This window comes from Pseudophryne corroboree, chromosome 12 (assembly GCF_028390025.1).
Source record: "Pseudophryne corroboree isolate aPseCor3 chromosome 12, aPseCor3.hap2, whole genome shotgun sequence".
Classification (NCBI taxonomy): Eukaryota; Metazoa; Chordata; class Amphibia; order Anura; family Myobatrachidae; genus Pseudophryne; species Pseudophryne corroboree.
The window spans coordinates 3,377,775-3,395,338 of NC_086455.1; the positions used below are offsets into that span (position 1 = coordinate 3,377,775).

The window sequence follows — 17,564 nt, forward strand, 5'->3', positions numbered from 1 at the left end:
TAATAAAACAGGAAAACAGCAACTTACAGTTGATGACAGTATAGGACAAGTACAGGGTGAATAAACATAGTTACATCAGCAGATGACACTGGAATAAGTATCAGGTGGCAGAAGACTGCTGGATTTGGTGCAGCTGAAGATTAATAAAGTAAGAAAGGATAAGCACATGAGGGAAGAGGGCCCTGCTCGTGAGAGCTTACATCGGACCCGTCCTGATAGACAGTGGGCAAGGACATGCCTGTACATCTAATGGCCACAGGGGGTCTGGGACTCCAGGTATACATCAATTAGGTCAATACTACAAATAGGTCGATATGAGTTTTTTTTATGTTTTTTTGGTGTCGTTTTCTTCGTAATGTGACCGGGAACCCTAGTTAGTGTACCGCATCCCCCGTGCATGGCTCACAAAGGTGCCGCGCTCCACTACCGCTGAGATCGGCACAGGTTAATATTCCCGATTGTAGTTCACATGGATCGTAAAGTATGAAAAAGTAAAAAAAAAAAAAAGTGAAAAATTCTTGTCGACTTTTTGTCTGTGTCGACCTAAGTGGTGTCAACCTGGAGTCCGGATACCGTCACAGGATACAAGCAGTAGAAGCTTATTCGCTCCAGTCGGAGCAGGAATACACAGCAAGCAGATGGAGGGATCAGGTGATACACATACCTACACTGTACATACAAGTGGGTGAAGACAATACACACACTGCATGGACTCTGCTGCCCTTTAAACACAATTGCCACACACACGTTGGCAGGGAGTCCACTAGTGCCACCTCTTCACTGCGAGTAAGCGTAGCTCCAATATCTTGCATGTGGCGCAATCATGCCGCAGTTACACATTCTCTCATTTCTGTCCTGGCACCAGGACAGGACGCCGTCCACAGTGGGAGTTACACTCCGCTGACAGCCGTCTTCCTCTTCCCGATCGTTGCCACGCTGAATGCAGAACCCAGCACTAAGAGGCCATACACCGTACAATCAGCTGCTTGGGTATAAAGAGTACTATGATTAATAAACTGGTACAGGGAAGTGTAATAATCACAGTGACCAGCGTCTCTCCTCACATTACCTGCCGCCTACCGCTGCCACTCTGCACACAGGTGCGCTGCCCTGGTTACACTAATCCTTCGTTGGTGCCAGCTTAGCTAACATATATTCAAAATACATTTCTACAACTGGCGCAGAACGGCAGAAATAAATCCACTCCAGCGCTGGACAATAATGGTGGCATTGCTAGAACTCTGTGGGCCCTAAGAACGTTCTGAAGGGCCCCCATCCAATGCTTCACTTTGCAGCGGTTGCTAACCTGGCCCCTAAGCCACAGAGTGCCGCCAGCTGCCCACAGGCAGGCTCCTTCTTTGCCAGCAGCATGAGCTGGGTGCAGGGAAGAAGGGTCCTGGAGGCGGTCTGGGCCCCATTGCAATGGCACCCACTGCAGTTACGCCCCTGGCAGTGCCACCTGATAACGGGAACATGGTGTTAATGACGTACATGTTGGAACATACTTTGCACAACACTGTTGTATATTCATCCACATTTGGCGCATATCGCCGTCATCTGCCCTTGGTGGTGGCGCAGTACAGGAAATGTCACTTTTCCACGCAGCGGTGGCCATATTAAACTGTGGTCACAGTACTCATCACTAGGACACATAGCGCTGCGGCCGCAGTCCCTGCCAGTGGCGGCGCTGACACCAATTTCTTATCGCGTGTATTGTAAAGGGAAGACGGCGCCATGTGTCAGGTTAAAAAATATATTATATATACCAGGAACTACACCCAGCATACAGGATGAGAGAAGTGGTACTGTGTAGCTGGCAATACATAGAGGATAAGAATATATACCAGGAATTACACCCAGCATACAGGATAAGAGAAGTAGTACTGTGTAGCTGGCAATGCATAGAGGATAGGAATATATACCAGGAATTACACCCAGCATACAGGATAAGAGAAGTAGTACTGTGTATCTGCCAATACATAGAGGATAGGAATATATACCAGGAATTACACCCAGCATACAGGATGAGAGAAGTGGTACTGTGTATCTGGCAATATATAGAGGATAGGAATATATACCAGGAATTACACCCAGCATACAGGATAAGAGAAGTGGTACTGTGTAGCTGGCAATACATTGATAGCATACACAAACATATAACAGGAATTAGATACAACATACATGATTGGAGAAGTTGTATTGTGTAATGTGAATATATAACAGACAAGAACATATACCAGGAATTACATCTGGAATATGAGATAAGAGAAGTGGTACTTTGTAGCTGGAGATACATAAATAATAAGAACATATACCAGGAGCTATACCAAGCATACAGGATAAGTGTTAATGTGTTGCTGGAAATACATGGAGGATTATAACATATACCAGGAATTACATCCACCATACAGGATAAGAGAAGCGGTACTGTGTGGACGACAATACATAGATGATAAAAACATACCCAGCATACAGGATGATAGAAGTAGTACATAAGTAGTACTGTGTAACTGGCAGTACATTGTCAATAAAACATATACTAGGAATTACATGGAGCATACTGGATGAGAGAAGTGGTACTGTGTAACTGGCAGTACATTGTGAATAAAACATCCTAGGAATTACATGGGGCATGCAGGATTAGAGAAGTGGTACTGTGTATCTGACAATACATAGAGGATAGGAATATATATCAGGAATTACACCCAGCATACAGGATAAGAGAAGTGGTACTGTGTAGCTGACAATACATAGAGGATAGGAATATATATCAGGAATTACACCCAGCATACAGGATAAGAGAAGTGGTACTGTGTAGCTGACAATACATAGAGGATAGGAATATATATCAGGAATTACATCCAGCATACAGGATAAGAGAAGTGGTACTGTGTAGCTGGCAATACATAGCATACACAAACATATAACAGGAATTAGTTACACCATACATGATTGGAGAAGTTGTATTGTGTAATGTGAATATATAACAGACAAGAACATATTACAGGAATTACATCTAGAATACGAGATAAGAGAAGTGGTACTTTGTAGCTGGAGATACATAAATAATAAGAACATATACCAGGAACTATACCCAGCATACAGGATAAGTGGTAATGTGTTGCTGGAAATACATGGATGATAATAACATGTACCAGGAATTACATCCACCATACAGGATAAGAGAAGCGGTACTGTGTGGACGACAATACATAGATGATAAAAACATACCCAGCATACAGGATGATAGAAGTAGTACATAAGTAGTACTGTGTAACTGGCAGTACATTGTCAATAAAACATATACTAGGAATTACATGGGGCATACAGGATTAGAGAAGTGGTACTGTGTAGCTGGCACTACATAGCGGACAGAATGTATACTAGGAATTACATTAGGCATACAGAATGAGAGAAGTGGTACTATGTAACTGTCAATACATACTGGATAGAATGTATACTAGGAATTACATCGGGCATACAGAATGAGAGAAGTGGTACTGTGTAACTGGCAATACATAGTGGATAGAATGTAAACTAGGAATTACATTAGGCATACAGAATTAGAGAAGTTGTACTGTGTAAATGGCAATACATAGTGGATAGAATGTATACTAGGAATTACATCGGGTATACAGAATGAGAGAAGTGGTACTGTGTAGCTGGCAATACATTGTCAATAAAACATATACTAGGAATTACATGGGGCATACAGTATTAGAGAAGTGGTACTGTGTATCTGGAAATACATAGCAGACAGAATGTATAATAGGAATTACATTGGGCATACAGGATTAGAGAAGTGGTACTGTGTAGCTGACACTACATAGCGGACAGAATGTATACTAGGAACTACATTAGGCATACAGAATGAGAGAAGTGGTACTATGTAACTGGCAATACATAGTGGAGAGAATGTATACTAGGAAATACATTAGGCATACAGAATGAGAGAAGTGGTACTGTGTAGCTGGCAATACATAGTGGATAGAATGTATACTAGGAATTACATCGGGCATAAAGAATGAGAGAAGTGGTACTGTGTAACTGGCAATACATAGTGGATAGAATGTAAACTAGGAATTACATTAGGCATACAGAATTTTTATTATTATTATTATTATTACAATTTATTTATAGGGCGCCACAAGTGTTCGCAGCGCCGTACAAAGGACAGTACAGGGAGACAAAACTTAGCATAACAGTAAATAAATAACAAAAATGGAGTGCAGGTAACAGAGCACCACAATTCTCATACACAATACAGCTTAGATATAAGTAGTGAGGGAGTGATCATTGTACTACTTGGGGCTGGCGGCCATAGATAGAGAGGGGCCATTTATCAGCAGGAGAAAAAGCAGGTAAAGATGGTCGCTGAGTGAAATGTGTCAAGAAGAGGGTTTAGACAAGAGGAAAGAGGGCCCTGCTCTGAAGAGCTAACAATCTAGTGGGGAGGGGCAACAGACAGATGACATGAGGTGCAAGCAAGCAGGTAGAAGCCTGATGGTGGTATGCGAGCAAAGCTGAGATGTCCAAGGCATGGGGCAGGGGGATGGAGGAGCAGCCTAAGGACTAGGTTATGCATCGGGAGGGTATGCTTTGATAAATAGGTGGGTTTTCAGTGCCCGTTTGAAGCTTTGCAAGGTCGGGGAGAGTCTAATGGAGCGGGGGAGCGCATTCCACTGAAGGGGTGCAGCACGGGCAAAATCCTGAACTCGTGCATGGGAAGCAGTGACCAAGGCAGAGGAGAGGCGACGGTCATCAGCCGACCGTAGTGGGCGGGAGGGAGTATGAAGGGAGAGGAGGTTGGAGATGTAGGGAGCAGTGGAATTAGAGATGGCCTTGTATGTGAGGGTGAGGAGTTTGAAGAGGATTCTGTAGGGGAATGAGAGAAGTGGTACTGTGTAGCTGGCAATACATAGTGGATAGAATGTATACTAGGAATTACATGGGGCATACAGGATTAGAGAAGTGGTACTGTGTAGCTGACAATACACAGAGGATAGGAATATATATCAGGAATTACATCGGGCATACAAAATGAGAGAAGTGGTACTGTGTAGCTGGCAATACATAGTGAATAGAATGTATACTAGGAATTACATGGGGCATACAGGATTAGAGAAGTGGTACTGTGTAGCTGACAATACACAGAGGATAGGAATATATATCAGGAATTACATCGGGCATACAGAATGAGAGAAGTGGTACTGTGTAACTGGCAATACATAGTGGAGAGAATGTCTAGTAGGAATTACATTGGGCATACAGAATGAGAGAAGTGGTACTGTGTAACTGGCAATACATAGTGGAGAGAATGTCTAGTAGGAATTACATTGGGCATACAGAATGGGAGAAGTGGTACTGTGTAGCTGGCAATACATAGTGGAGAGAATGTCTAGTAGGAATTACATTGGGCATACAGAATGAGAGAAGTGGTACTGTGTAGCTGGCAATACATAGTGAATAGAATGTCTAGTAGGAATTACATTGGGAATACAGAATGAGAGAAGTGGTACTGTGTAGCTGACAATACACAGGATAGGAATATATATCAGGAATTACATTGGGCATACAGAATGAGAGAAGTTGTACTGTGTAGCTGGCAATACATAGTGGATAGAATGTATACTAGGAATTACATGGGGCATACAGGATTAGAGAAGTGGTACTGTGTAGCTGACAATACACAGGATAGGAATATATATCAGGAATTACATTGGGCATACAGAATGAGAGAAGTGGTACTGTGTAACTGGCAATACATAGTGGAGAGAATGTCTAGTAGGAATTACATTGGGCATACAGAATGCATATGGGAGAGTGGTACTGTGCAGTCGTACCTGCAGACAGGTGTGTCAGTCTCCCAGGCCTGTGTGTTTACATGCAGCGCCTATTCTCCATATTAGGACATGTTGTCCTCAGAGACGTCACCTGGAGACATGAGTCACACTATAATCCCTCCGTTGTGTAACATGAATACCTGGAGCTCGCTGCCTAATATTCCAGTTCCTCCTGTATGAAAAGACATTTTGTAATGAGTAAATGTTGATTGGTAAACACTTTAAAATATCAGATAATACCTTTCGTCATAGACAGCAAAAGCAACTGCAGAAATACAGAGCACTGAACGTGTATGTCAGTAATAAAATGCTCTTACATTGCATCACCCTGTACCACCTCTGCCGGGAGTCAGCTCCGTGTACCTACCCACAACACACCTCACCGATCTATCCCAGACAGACACTGATTTCTGTCTGCCCAATGTAAGGGATAAACATCTAGAAATATGGAGGCTATAATGGGTGAGTGCAGCACTCCCGCTGCCCCCACCCCCCAATACTGCATAAGTGCAGCAGTCCTACTGTAACCCCCCCCCACCCCATCCCCAATACCGAGTAATACAGCACTCCTGCCCCCCCCCCCCCAATACTGGATAAGGGCAGCAGTCCTACTGTAACACCCCACCCCCCATCCCCAATACTGAGTAATGCAGCACTCCTGCCCCCCCCCCCAATACTGGATAAGGGCAGCAGTCCTACTGTAACACCCCACCCCCATCCCCAATACTGAGTAATGCAGCACTCCTGCCCCCCCCCCCCCAATACTGGATAAGGGCAGCAGTCCTGCTGTAGCACCCCCCCCCCCATCCCCGATACTAAGTAATGCAGCACTCCAGCCCCCCCCCCCCCCCCTCTCCCAATACTGGATATGGGCAGCAGTCCTACTGTAACCCACCACCACCCCAATACTGGGTAATGCAGCACTCCTGCCCCCCCCCCCCCCCCCAATACTGGATAAGGGCGCCAGTCCTACTGTTGCACCCCCCCATCCCCAATACTAAGTAATGCAGCACTCCTGCCCCCCCCCCCAATACTGGATAAGGGCAGCAGTCCTACTGTAACCCACCACCACCCCATCCCCAATACTGGGTAATGCTGCACTCCTGCCCCCCACCCCCCAATACTGGATAAGGGCAGCAGTCCTACTGTAACCCCCCCCCCCCATCCCCAACACTGAGTAATGCAGCACTCCTGCCCCCCCCCCCCCCACACACAATACTGGATAAGAGCAGCAGTCCTACTGTAACACCCCACCCCCCATCCCCAATACTGAGTAATGCAGCACTCCTGCCCCCCCCCAATACTGGATAAGGGCTGCAGTCCTACAGTAACCCACCACCACCCCAATACTGGGTAATGCAGCACTCCTGCCCCCCCCCCCCCCCCACAATACTGGATAAGAGCAGCAGTCCTACTGTAACACCCCACCCCCCATCCCCAATACTGAGTAATGCAGCACTCCTGCCCCCCCCCCCCCCCCCCCCAATACTGGATAAGGGCAGCAGTCCTACTGTAACCCACCACCACCCCATCCCCAATACTGAGTAATGCAGCACTCCTGCCCTCCCCTCCCAATACTGGATAAGGGCTGCAGTCCTACTGTAACCCGCCACCACCCCCCATCCCCAATACTGAGTAATGCAGCACTCCTGCCCCCCCCCCCCCCCCCAATACTGGATAAGGGCTGCAGTCCTACTGCAACCCACCACCACCCCATCCCCAATACTGAGTAATGCAGCACTCCTGCCCCCCCCCCCCCCCAATACTGGATAAGGGCTGCAGTCCTACTGCAACCCACCACCACCCCATCCCCAATACTGAGTAATGCAGCAGGTTAATGACAGCAGCCGTAGCCCCTCCCCTATACTGTATCAGTAATGAGAGAGCACCTGGCAGTTCTCACATCATGCCTGTAAAGGTCTAAGTACAACCTGGCCGCTGTCACTTAGGGGTTGGGTTACCTGCCAGGTGGCCTGTATCATACATATGGTATCTAGCGGATATTACAGTATTCTCCGCCTGGACTGCACCACAGCCTGTGACTATATACCCCACAGCACCAGCTAGGAAGGTGAACAGACCCTGGCCTGCACCACAGCCTGTGACTATATACCCCACAGCACCAGCTAGGAAGGTGAACAGACCCTGGCCTGCACCACAGCCTGTGACTGTATACCCCACAGCACCAGCTAGGAAGGTGAACAGACCCTGGCCTGCACCACAGCCTGTGACTATATACCCCACAGCACCAGCTAGGAAGGTGAACAGACCCTGGCCTGCACCACAGCCTGTGACTATATACCCCACAGCACCAGCTAGGAAGGTGAACAGACCCTGGCCTGCACCACAGCCTGTGACTGTATACCCCACAGCACCAGCTAGGAAGGGGAACAGACCCTGGGCTGATGGACAAGTGACACAATGTCTGAGCTCAGCTCCACATTATCATCACCCCAGCCATCTGTACTGCTGCCACCACACTGTCCTCCAAACATTTACACAGTTTCCTGCCCCAGGAGCTTACACTCTAATGATATGACAGAGCGTGTCCCCAGGAGCTTACACTCTAATGATTCAACGACACAGCCTGTTCCCAGGAGCTTACATTCTAATAACACAATAACAGAGACTGTCACCAAGAGCTTACATTCTAATAATGTAATGAGAGAGCCTATCCCCAAGAGCTTATACTCTAATGATACAATGAGACAGCCAGTCCCCAGGAGCTTACACTCTAATGATACAATGAGACAGCCTGTCCCCAGGAGCTTACAGTCTGATACAGTGAGACAGCCTGTCCCCAGGAATTACACTCTGATACAATGAGAGCCTGTCCCCAGAAGCTTACACTCTAATGATATGACAGCGCCTGTCCCCAAGAGCTTACACTCTAATGATACAGTGACAAAGTCTGTCCCCATGAGCTTACACTCTAATGACACAATCACAGAGCCTGTCTCCAGGAATTACACTCTGATACAATGAGAGCCTATCCGCAGGAGCTTACAGTATGATTATATTATGAGATAAATAATGGCTGTCCACAGGAGCTTACACTCTAATGATACAATGAGAGAGCCTGTCCCCAGGAGCTTACACTCTAATGATACAATGAGAGAACCGGTCTCCAGCAGCTTGCAATGTAATGATGCAATAGAAGAACCTGTCCCCAGGAGCTTACACTCTAATGATACAATGAGAGAGCCTGTCCCCAGGAGCTTACACTCTAATGATACAATGAGAGAGCCTGTCCCCAGGAGCTTACACTCCAATGATACAATGAGAGAACCGGTCTCCAGCAGCTTGCAATGTAATGATACAACAGAAGAACCTGTCCCCAGGAGCTTACACTCTAATGATACAATGAGAGAGCCTGTCCCCAGGAGCTTACACTCCAATGATACAATGAGAGAACCGGTCTCCAGCAGCTTGCAATGTAATGATACAATAGAAGAACCTGTCCCCAGGAGCTTGCACTCACCCCCCTCTGATAACCCAGGTGACAGCAGGACAGATGACCGCACTGCTGCTGAGCCCCTGGGAATTGCTGCTGCACGGGGAGGATCAATCTTTGCTGGAGACGCCCTCAATCCCCGGGGACCAATCACTGGGTATGAGGTGGGCGGAGACAGTCACAGACGTCACCTGCCTGTTATATACTGATACTCCCCGCCCCCCGGCTCAGTGAGCAGGTGCCCCGGTGCTGTAAGAGCAGTATGTCCGCCAGCCTTTGTACCCTGCAGCAGCTCCAGCCGGAGCCCGAGCCGGTCAGTGTGTCTCTGTCTCTTTTCACAGTAGGGTGTATGTATGTATGTATGTATGTATGTATGTATGTATGTATGTATGTATGCAGTGTGTATGTACGTATGTGTATGTATGTATGTATGTATGTATGCAGTGTATTTATGTGTGTATATGGATGTATGTGACTGAGGTTGCAGGCTATATAGTGTATACTGTGTGTGACGTATGTGTGTGTGTATATGTATATATGTGTGTGTATACTTATGTATATATGTATGTATGTATGCAGTGTATGTATGTGCGTATACTTATGTGTGTATATGTATGTGTGTGTATATACTTATGTATGTATGTGTGTATATGTATGTGTGTGTGTATATACGTATGTATGTGTGTATATGTATGTGTGTGTATATACGTATGTATGTATGTGTGTGTATATACGTATGTATGTATGTATGTATGTATGTGTGTGTGTGTATATACGTATGTATGTATGTATGTATGTATACTTATGTATGTATGTATGTATGTATGTATATACTTATGTGTGTGTATGTGTGTGTGTGTGTATATGTATGTATGTATGTGTGTGTGTGTGTGTGTGTGTGTATACTTATGTATGTATGTGTATACTTATGTATGTGTGTGTGTGTGTGTGTGTGTGTGTGTGTATATGTATGTATGTGTGTGTGTGTATACTTATGTATGTATGTATGTATGTATGTATGTATGTAAGTTTATATGACTGGTGAGTAAAAGTTACTGTCCGGTACGGTGTGTGTTTGGTGATAGTAATAAGGGGAGTAGTAGTGGTAGGTGATCTGGGTGTAGGAAGCCGGTTCTGCTCACTGCCATCACTCTCCTGCAGAGCTCACACTCTGTGCGGTAGGACACATGGCAGAGCAGCCCGGGAGGTGTGGTGAGAATACAATCCCTTCTTACTGCAGGATGGGCTGGGATCACATTTCTCGGGATTCCTGTGGGAATAGATGGGAGTGTAACCCCTGCACTGCCGGCGTCTTGTTGGTGATGTGTGGGCAGAGGTCATGGTGAGCGGAGAATGAGGTATATAGAGGGGGTGTATAGTGCATGCATTACTGTGTGCGTTATGTGATGTGACCGGCCTGTAGTAATTTCCAGGGAACTGACTCATGTAACAGCAAGCCGCCTAAAAATAGTGCATAATCTCCACCACTGTGCAATGAGCAACGTCACCTGGTAACCCATTAAAGTGTGAGCTCATAGGGCAAGGGATGAATAGCCTGTCAGAGGGGTTATGACTACGGTGACCAGTCACCTGGCTCTCGCTGCTCCTTGTTACTTACAGAATGATGACAATGCTATGCTTGGAATCTGGAAGGGGGGGTTGGAGACGGAGGGGCTCTTCCCATGGGATGGTTTGTTTGATAACTTTTGTTCCCACCCTCAGGACAATGTAAAAACCCTGCGCCTGACCCTCCGCAATGACCAGTCTCCGGAGAGGGGCGACACCACCAAGGTGAAGGTGAGGAGGAGGGGGCTTTTCCCTGCCCACTGATGTTGGGCTGGTGACGCGTTTGCTATGTGTCGTATGTCATTGTTGTGTAATCGTGGAGAAGCGGCTAAATTTCCCCCCCCGGATATCTGTTACATGGATCACCAGCATATAACAGCTGCCGCTAATTCTTCTTGTCCTCAGCCTGTGGGACGTGCCTTCGCTCTGATCTCAACTCGGCCACAAAGGGGGTCCCGGACACTCAACTCCGAACTGATCAAGTCCAAGGATGGAGATGAAGAAATCATTAAGGTACCAGACCCCACAGCCCACCCGGAGGGTAACAGAGCCCACACTCGCCAAAGAGCAGCCGACTGGGAGGGAGGGGGACACACACACACACACACACACACACACACACACACACACACACACACAAAATATGAATTGCCATGTGTCGCCCTCCGGGGAATGCACAGAGAGGCGGAGGCATTTGGATGATACATAAATAGAGCTATGGATTACATCACGGGGCCTTGCGGTAAGATAGGATCATTGCATGGGTTGGAACACAGATAAGGTCACACATTCCTGATGTACTATGTCCTGCTCCCTCCCAGGTATTACTGTGCTGTGTGCCGAGGCCTTGTACATTGCTAGGTGTGACGATTACAGCAGCCTGCAGCCAGGTGTCTGCTTACATCGGCCGCAGACAGACCCGCGTGCCTGCTCTGCATCTCCCGGATGCCTTGCATCCGCGTGATCAGCCGTTATAGCACACTCCTTTATCCTCACACTATAAAGGTTATATTGTGCATTTGTGCTCACAGGTCTACCTGAAAGCGAAAGCTGAGGACAAAGCCAACCACGAATGGAACGTTAGCCAGCTGAAGAACGAGGTCCGACACATCCAAGAGGTGAGGACCCTGGACTGGGGTGTGAAGGCGAATGCTTGGATCCATGTTGTCCGATCCTGGACTTCGGGGATGATTCAGACCACATTTTCCGAGAAGTCCCGTCCAGTGGTGAATTTGCCCATGGCATCCAATCAGAAGCTCTGTATAATTTTCTAGAATGCACTTTTTAAATGTTGTCTTAACACTGACTGGTTGCCATGGGCAACTCCTCAACTGTCTCACTTCTCCACTCTTTTCACTGCTTCATGAATAGACCTCTGTCTGCGAATGCCGGTTTTCAGGGGGGGGCAGCCGTGCGATTTTGGGGCGGCATCTGAAAACGGGGGCTTGTCTGCGTTTTTGGGACGTTGCATGTCGTCACACGCAGCCACTCCGTTCGAAAAATGGCTGCTGGACTCCTGCCGTCGCAGCCAGGCTGATCCGCTGTAATTGCGGTGCGATTGCAATTCGAGCGGGATCGCATTGGGTGGGCGGTGGGTAGCATGCTGGGCAGTCTTGCCCTGCGATGGGTGTCTCCCAGCGTGCTAAAAAGCAAATTCTGCACTCCTTACTGAATAAGGTCCTTTATAAGGACAGGCCCTGCTGGGAGGGGTCGGTAGAGCTGCAGCGAGTCACGGCAAGAAGAGTCATTAAATTGTATGGAATTCAGGTGTAAGGGTACGAAGACTAGAGAGGACAATGTTCAGGGATCGACAGGGAGTGCTGGGAAGCCAGGCAGAGCTGCTGCGTGAGAGATTGTGGATAATACGAGTTTATAGGTCTTCTCCACAAAGCCTTAGTACATGTTCCCATATTCTAATACAAGTACTTACCTTCTCTATAAGTCTCTCTCATTGTCCCTCTGCTTTCCCATATCCTTACCACTGCATTTACTCACTGTCCTTGGGGACCCTTTTCCACTTCTTCTTAGCTCGAGTTACAGCGGTGGTAGAATAGCTAATGAATTATTAATCGTTGCGGTCTATTAATGTCCTATGCATTCACATCCTGTATGTACGCCTAGCTAGGACATAGATAATATTCTAGGCCTGGTAACAGAGCGTTGAGAGATATTTGCAGTGTTTGACGTAACCTACCCTTATCCTTTTATACCTCCAAGGCTCGCACCTCCCTCACACTCCTCAGGAAAGACCTTGATGCCTCAAAGGAGGGACAGCAGTCGGACAAGGTAAGCCGTCCATCAAACATCTAAAAGCTTGTGTAACGTCCATGGTCTTTTACAATGTCGCAGGAGAATACTGCTGTCGATCTGGCTTTGGGTTGGTCCTGCAGAAGGCACCTTTATCCTGACTTACAGCTGTTTCATTATTTAGGGACTTCAGAATGGAGTTGGGCACTTTTCAGCACCCTGGTCAGAGTCAGAAGATGGTGAAGAGGTGAGAACGGAAAGCTACCGTCACTAGAGTCACTTTGTCTTATCGCTGTCCTTCCCTAATCTGATTGTTGCCCTCTCAACAGTTCCCACTGGATAACGGGCAGAACTTGCGGGAGACTGCTCAGAGACTGTACGCCAAGCTGCAGGAGACTGAGAAGCGGCATCAGTCTGACCGCAAGATGTACGAGGTTAGTTCTCTAGTGTGCCTCATTCACCCCAGTAATGGCTGGAGGTCAGCAGAGGTACCATTTTTGTGATTATTTTTCTTTTTTGTGTTCAGGAGAGACTGACCCAGTGGCAACGGGAGGCGGAGCAAAGCAGCATGGCGCGGCGGGAGGCACAGGAAACGGCCGCTGAAAGGCAGGAAGAGGTAGAGATGCTGCGGAGGCTGATGTCCAGTATGGAGAAGGTAATGGAGAAAACCCAGCCACAATGATGCACACAGTACCCACATGTTTTTTTAAGACTAGTTGGTTTGAGTACCGTCTAGGTCAGACTTAGTCTTCTCTGCCCTCAAATAGCCACGACAGGTCCTCAAATCACTGCCTGCTGGGTCCGTGCATCTAAAGTGACATTTCCATCCGTCCCTCAAATACCAAAGCACTCGGGACAGTAGATTAAGGACACTTTATGTATAATTCTTGATCATCTTCTTGGAAATGTGACTGCTTTTGGAAATGTTCTTGTAGCCTAAATGTGAGTCGCTGAGTAATACCAGTTGTCAGAAATGATTACCAGTAATTCTGTAATAGTCATCGATGCTGGGTAGATGCCAGGGAGCTTATGTGAGTCCCACACTCCAGAGAGTATTATGATTTGGGTAGTTTAAGGCCGATGCGTGGCCCTACACTTGCCAGTACAAGCGGCAGAGAATTCTTGCTGGTCTTGGTCTCCCCTTGGCGGCCACTGTTGCGGTCTGGTGTCACATGTTGACCGCACTATTGTGATGTGGCTGGATCTTACAGTGTGCGGTCACATCCAGCCTCTGACTCTCGCATATACCCATGCGTGTGATTGTCAGCAGCTGCCGAATAACAGAGGGGTGACCAATTTGCAATGGGCTCCTATATATTCACGTTCTGGGTGCAGAACAGCATCCAGTAACAGAAACACCCTGACTTTTTCCTCCAGGAACACCAAGAACTGCTGCAGAGGGTTCAGAATAACGAAAAAGAGATGGAGAATATGAGAGAGGCGAAACAGCAAGACGGCCCGCTGCAGGAGAGGTGAGAGCTGGCCCTGGGAATGGGGGAGGGGCTGAAGAATATTTTGGGATCATTTAAAATCAACCGCTGGAGGAGAGAGAGATAACAGGCCTTACAAATATGGGGGGGGGGGGGGGGGGGGTCTTCCTGTGCTGTCACCAGAATGACGGCTCAGAGTCATGGGTCTTCCTGTTCGGTGATTACTGCTACTTCATTCATTCATTCATTCATTCATCCATCCTTCCCCACCAAGGTGCCAAGAGCTGGAAAAAACAGTGTCTGGACTCAAGGAGAAGATCCACCACCTGGACGACATGTTAAAGAGCCAGCAACGTAAAGTGCGTCAGATGATCGAACAGGTAAGTGCAAACAGTCCTGACACGACTATATGTCAGCATGGAAGCCCAGCAGCTGTATTACTCTATACAGAGAAGCAGGCTCTAATAGATGAGGGAGATCTCAGTCCAAGCTTCTATTTCTGATCCTCAGCTGCAGAATTCCAGGACCACCATGCAAGAGAAGGATTCCATGATTCAGGAGTTACGGGAGAAAGTGTCGTGGCTTCAGTCGGAGGTAAGAAGGATCCTGAATGTTTGTCCCACAGAATTGCTCCTGTGTCTTTGATGTCCATTGTGCAGTCTGCAGTTCAGTAGGATGATCTCATGTTTTCTTTATTCTCTAGAACCTGGAACTACAGGACAAACTGGAACACTTTCTGTCCTCCCAACCAGGACACACATCCTACCTGCCCAGAAATTATCCTAACCCCAGCCTAAAGAATGTGTACGTTACTAGGCTGCTTTATGTGGCTTTGTGAGATCTCACTGGGGTTCCTTCATTTATTCTATCCTATGAAATTTTTTAGTTGGCAGTGATTTTTGGAGACCCGATGAAATAAAAGCTGGGATCGCTGTTGCATATTAGGATACAGAATAATGTCCTTTTACAAGAGGGAGACAGGGTCTACAGTATGTCTTTCCTTTTGGTAACAATGGTTTCTCTCTCCCGACAGCAAGCGAGTGTACATCCCTGCAGGATCTGGCAGGCCTTTGCCGCTTATAAAGTTAGTGGAGACATGAGCTGTTATGTGGGATGGACCCCGTCGCCTAGTCTGTTCTTCACGGGCACCTGCCGGACTGGAAAGGGTGGATTTTGCACTTTTGTTTACCCGTTGCCTTCCCCCAGTGGAGCATACACCTTGCAGCTAAGTCTTTCTGCACTGAGAAGTGCATTACGGCACCGATGTAGGATTGTAGACCTTGCTGTATTGGGGGTGTGTTTCAGGAATCTACCAACCTAGGTCCCTCGTTGCTGACTCCTGTCCATTCTGGATTTTTTTTTCTCCTGTCCATAAGGACGGGATATTCTAGCTGGCTGGTGAGTCTGGATCTTGGGCTATGCAATAACGAGAAGCCTTAAATTTGTCACTGAAACCAAAGATCTTTAAGAGGGACAATGAACTGGGTGTTGCCCATCATGGTCGACCCCCGACCTGCTACCTCTGCATATCCCCCTCCTGGTTCCATCCAATCTCTGCAGAGATGTCTCTGTCTCTTCTGGAGCTGGCTGGGAGTGCGAAGACTGGGGAAGCCCCAGGGAGCTCTGGTTCCCAGCTGTCTGTTGGGTCTCTGCCATGTGTTCTGTGCTGTAGGTTATATAATCTGATGGCGTTCCAGGCTCCCCCTCCTAATTACCAGAGTTGTAACAAAATGATTTCCAGTGAGAACTGAATGTCCCGTCCTATATATATATGCACAGCGTGATCCCCCCCAGGCCCTTCTCCCCTTTGTGTCTGGATTTGCGGCACGCTGAATGGAGATTAGTGGCTTGCAGAAAACAGATGATGGATTTGAAGTCTTATTAACCTAAAGACTCCAGCCCAAACCTGGAGGGTGTTCCTGATCTTCTCCTGTGACTTGATAGAGGAACCCCGTCCCACTGTCTCCCTTATGTGTTAAGCTACTTAGGTGCCCGGGTGCAGCTGTGCCTTATACTACCTCAGGTGGATAATATGTATACGGTTATAACATCATGGCAATATGCTGTATATTTAAAGCAGATTAGGACAACCTGTGGCTCACCGGCTGGCAGGTTATGTTGGAACTTGTAGTTCCGCAACAGCTGGCGAGACCCATTGTTTTCCCATCTTTGCTGCATTGCAAATCCGTAATCTCCCTGTTCAGACTATGGTCTTCACAACATGCATGTAGCGTTGCCCTGTAAGGGAATGTGCTTATTGAGGTCACACCTAAACCTGTAACTAAAGGGCTGTAATATATGTGTAAGTGTAGATAGTGTTAATAAATAATAATATTTAACGCAGTTTGTGTTATGTCTCCTGTCTGGGCAGAGAACCTGTGTCTTTGATGTGCAAGCTGAGACTTGCGACATGTATGTGCATGATTGTGTTGTGTGGGAGGGGAGAAGCGAGTGCATCAGAGTTTCGTCTGCGGCACACACCCAGCATAATTGGTGTCACACACACCCACCAGCACAGCCTGACACCCCATTCCCCCTTCCCTAACTTATTAATATTACCAGGTCATGTTTACAATCAGATCCCGCCTCACAAGCAACGTGAATTGGGGGTCTGGGTATTCTGAACGGAGGTTGGTAGTGCTAAGTATTTAACTTCACAGGATGTACCAGAACTCTCCAGGACAGGGTGTGATGATAAAAGCCATTAGCTGAGTGAAGTGGTCCTGTCCTAGCGTCTGCCTCCGCCTGCTGGCCACCTATGGTACTGCACTATACATTATACACTAACCATCCTGTCCACCCAGAAGTCAAACAATCCTAATAGCTTCTATACACCAGCGCACTATGCATACATACCCACACCCTACAGAGGAATCTGCTGCCTGCGTATAACATGTTAAAGCACTGATGGCAACCACCGATAGTTAACCATTCGATTACCATCCCTAATACTATGATCGGGCCTAGTTAAATTGACCCCTTGGATGCATCCTCAACCCGTTGTGTAAATGTACATTTCCCGCT

The 17,564-nt window shown here is 47.2% G+C and overlaps 2 protein-coding genes across 2 annotated transcripts in view; one reads left to right on the forward strand and one right to left on the reverse strand.

Moving 5' to 3' along the window:
- Positions 1 to 477: 477 nt before the first annotated feature.
- LOC134980773 (sporozoite surface protein 2-like) overlaps positions 478 to 17,564 on the reverse strand; it is a 34,045-nt gene continuing 16,958 nt past the window's right edge. Inside the window, exons 3-4 of the mRNA XM_063947729.1 lie at positions 5,844 to 6,015; positions 478 to 982 (exon numbers count right to left, since the gene is read on the reverse strand). The gene's annotated coding sequence lies outside the window, so the exon portion shown is untranslated. The remainder of the gene's footprint in view (positions 983 to 5,843; positions 6,016 to 17,564) is intronic.
- TUFT1 (tuftelin 1) lies at positions 9,508 to 16,883 on the forward strand. The gene is made up of 13 exons (XM_063946689.1): positions 9,508 to 9,610; positions 11,020 to 11,094; positions 11,269 to 11,376; positions 11,895 to 11,981; positions 13,081 to 13,149; positions 13,295 to 13,357; positions 13,440 to 13,544; positions 13,637 to 13,765; positions 14,488 to 14,582; positions 14,815 to 14,920; positions 15,051 to 15,134; positions 15,244 to 15,344; positions 15,574 to 16,883. The coding sequence occupies exons 1-13, from the start codon at positions 9,560 to 9,562 to the stop codon at positions 15,638 to 15,640; spliced, it is 1,140 nt and encodes a 379-aa protein (XP_063802759.1). The 5' UTR covers positions 9,508 to 9,559; the 3' UTR covers positions 15,641 to 16,883.

Coding starts and splice junctions, on each gene's coding strand:
- TUFT1 (XM_063946689.1), top strand. CDS start 9,560: ATGTCCGCCAGCCTTTGTACCCTGCAGCAGCTCCAGCCGGAGCCCGAG. Junction 13,358..13,439: donor AGTCAGAAGATGGTGAAGAG/GTGAGAACGGAA, acceptor CCCTCTCAACAG/TTCCCACTGGATAACGGGCA. Junction 15,345..15,573: donor AACCCCAGCCTAAAGAATGT/GTACGTTACTAG, acceptor CTCTCCCGACAG/CAAGCGAGTGTACATCCCTG.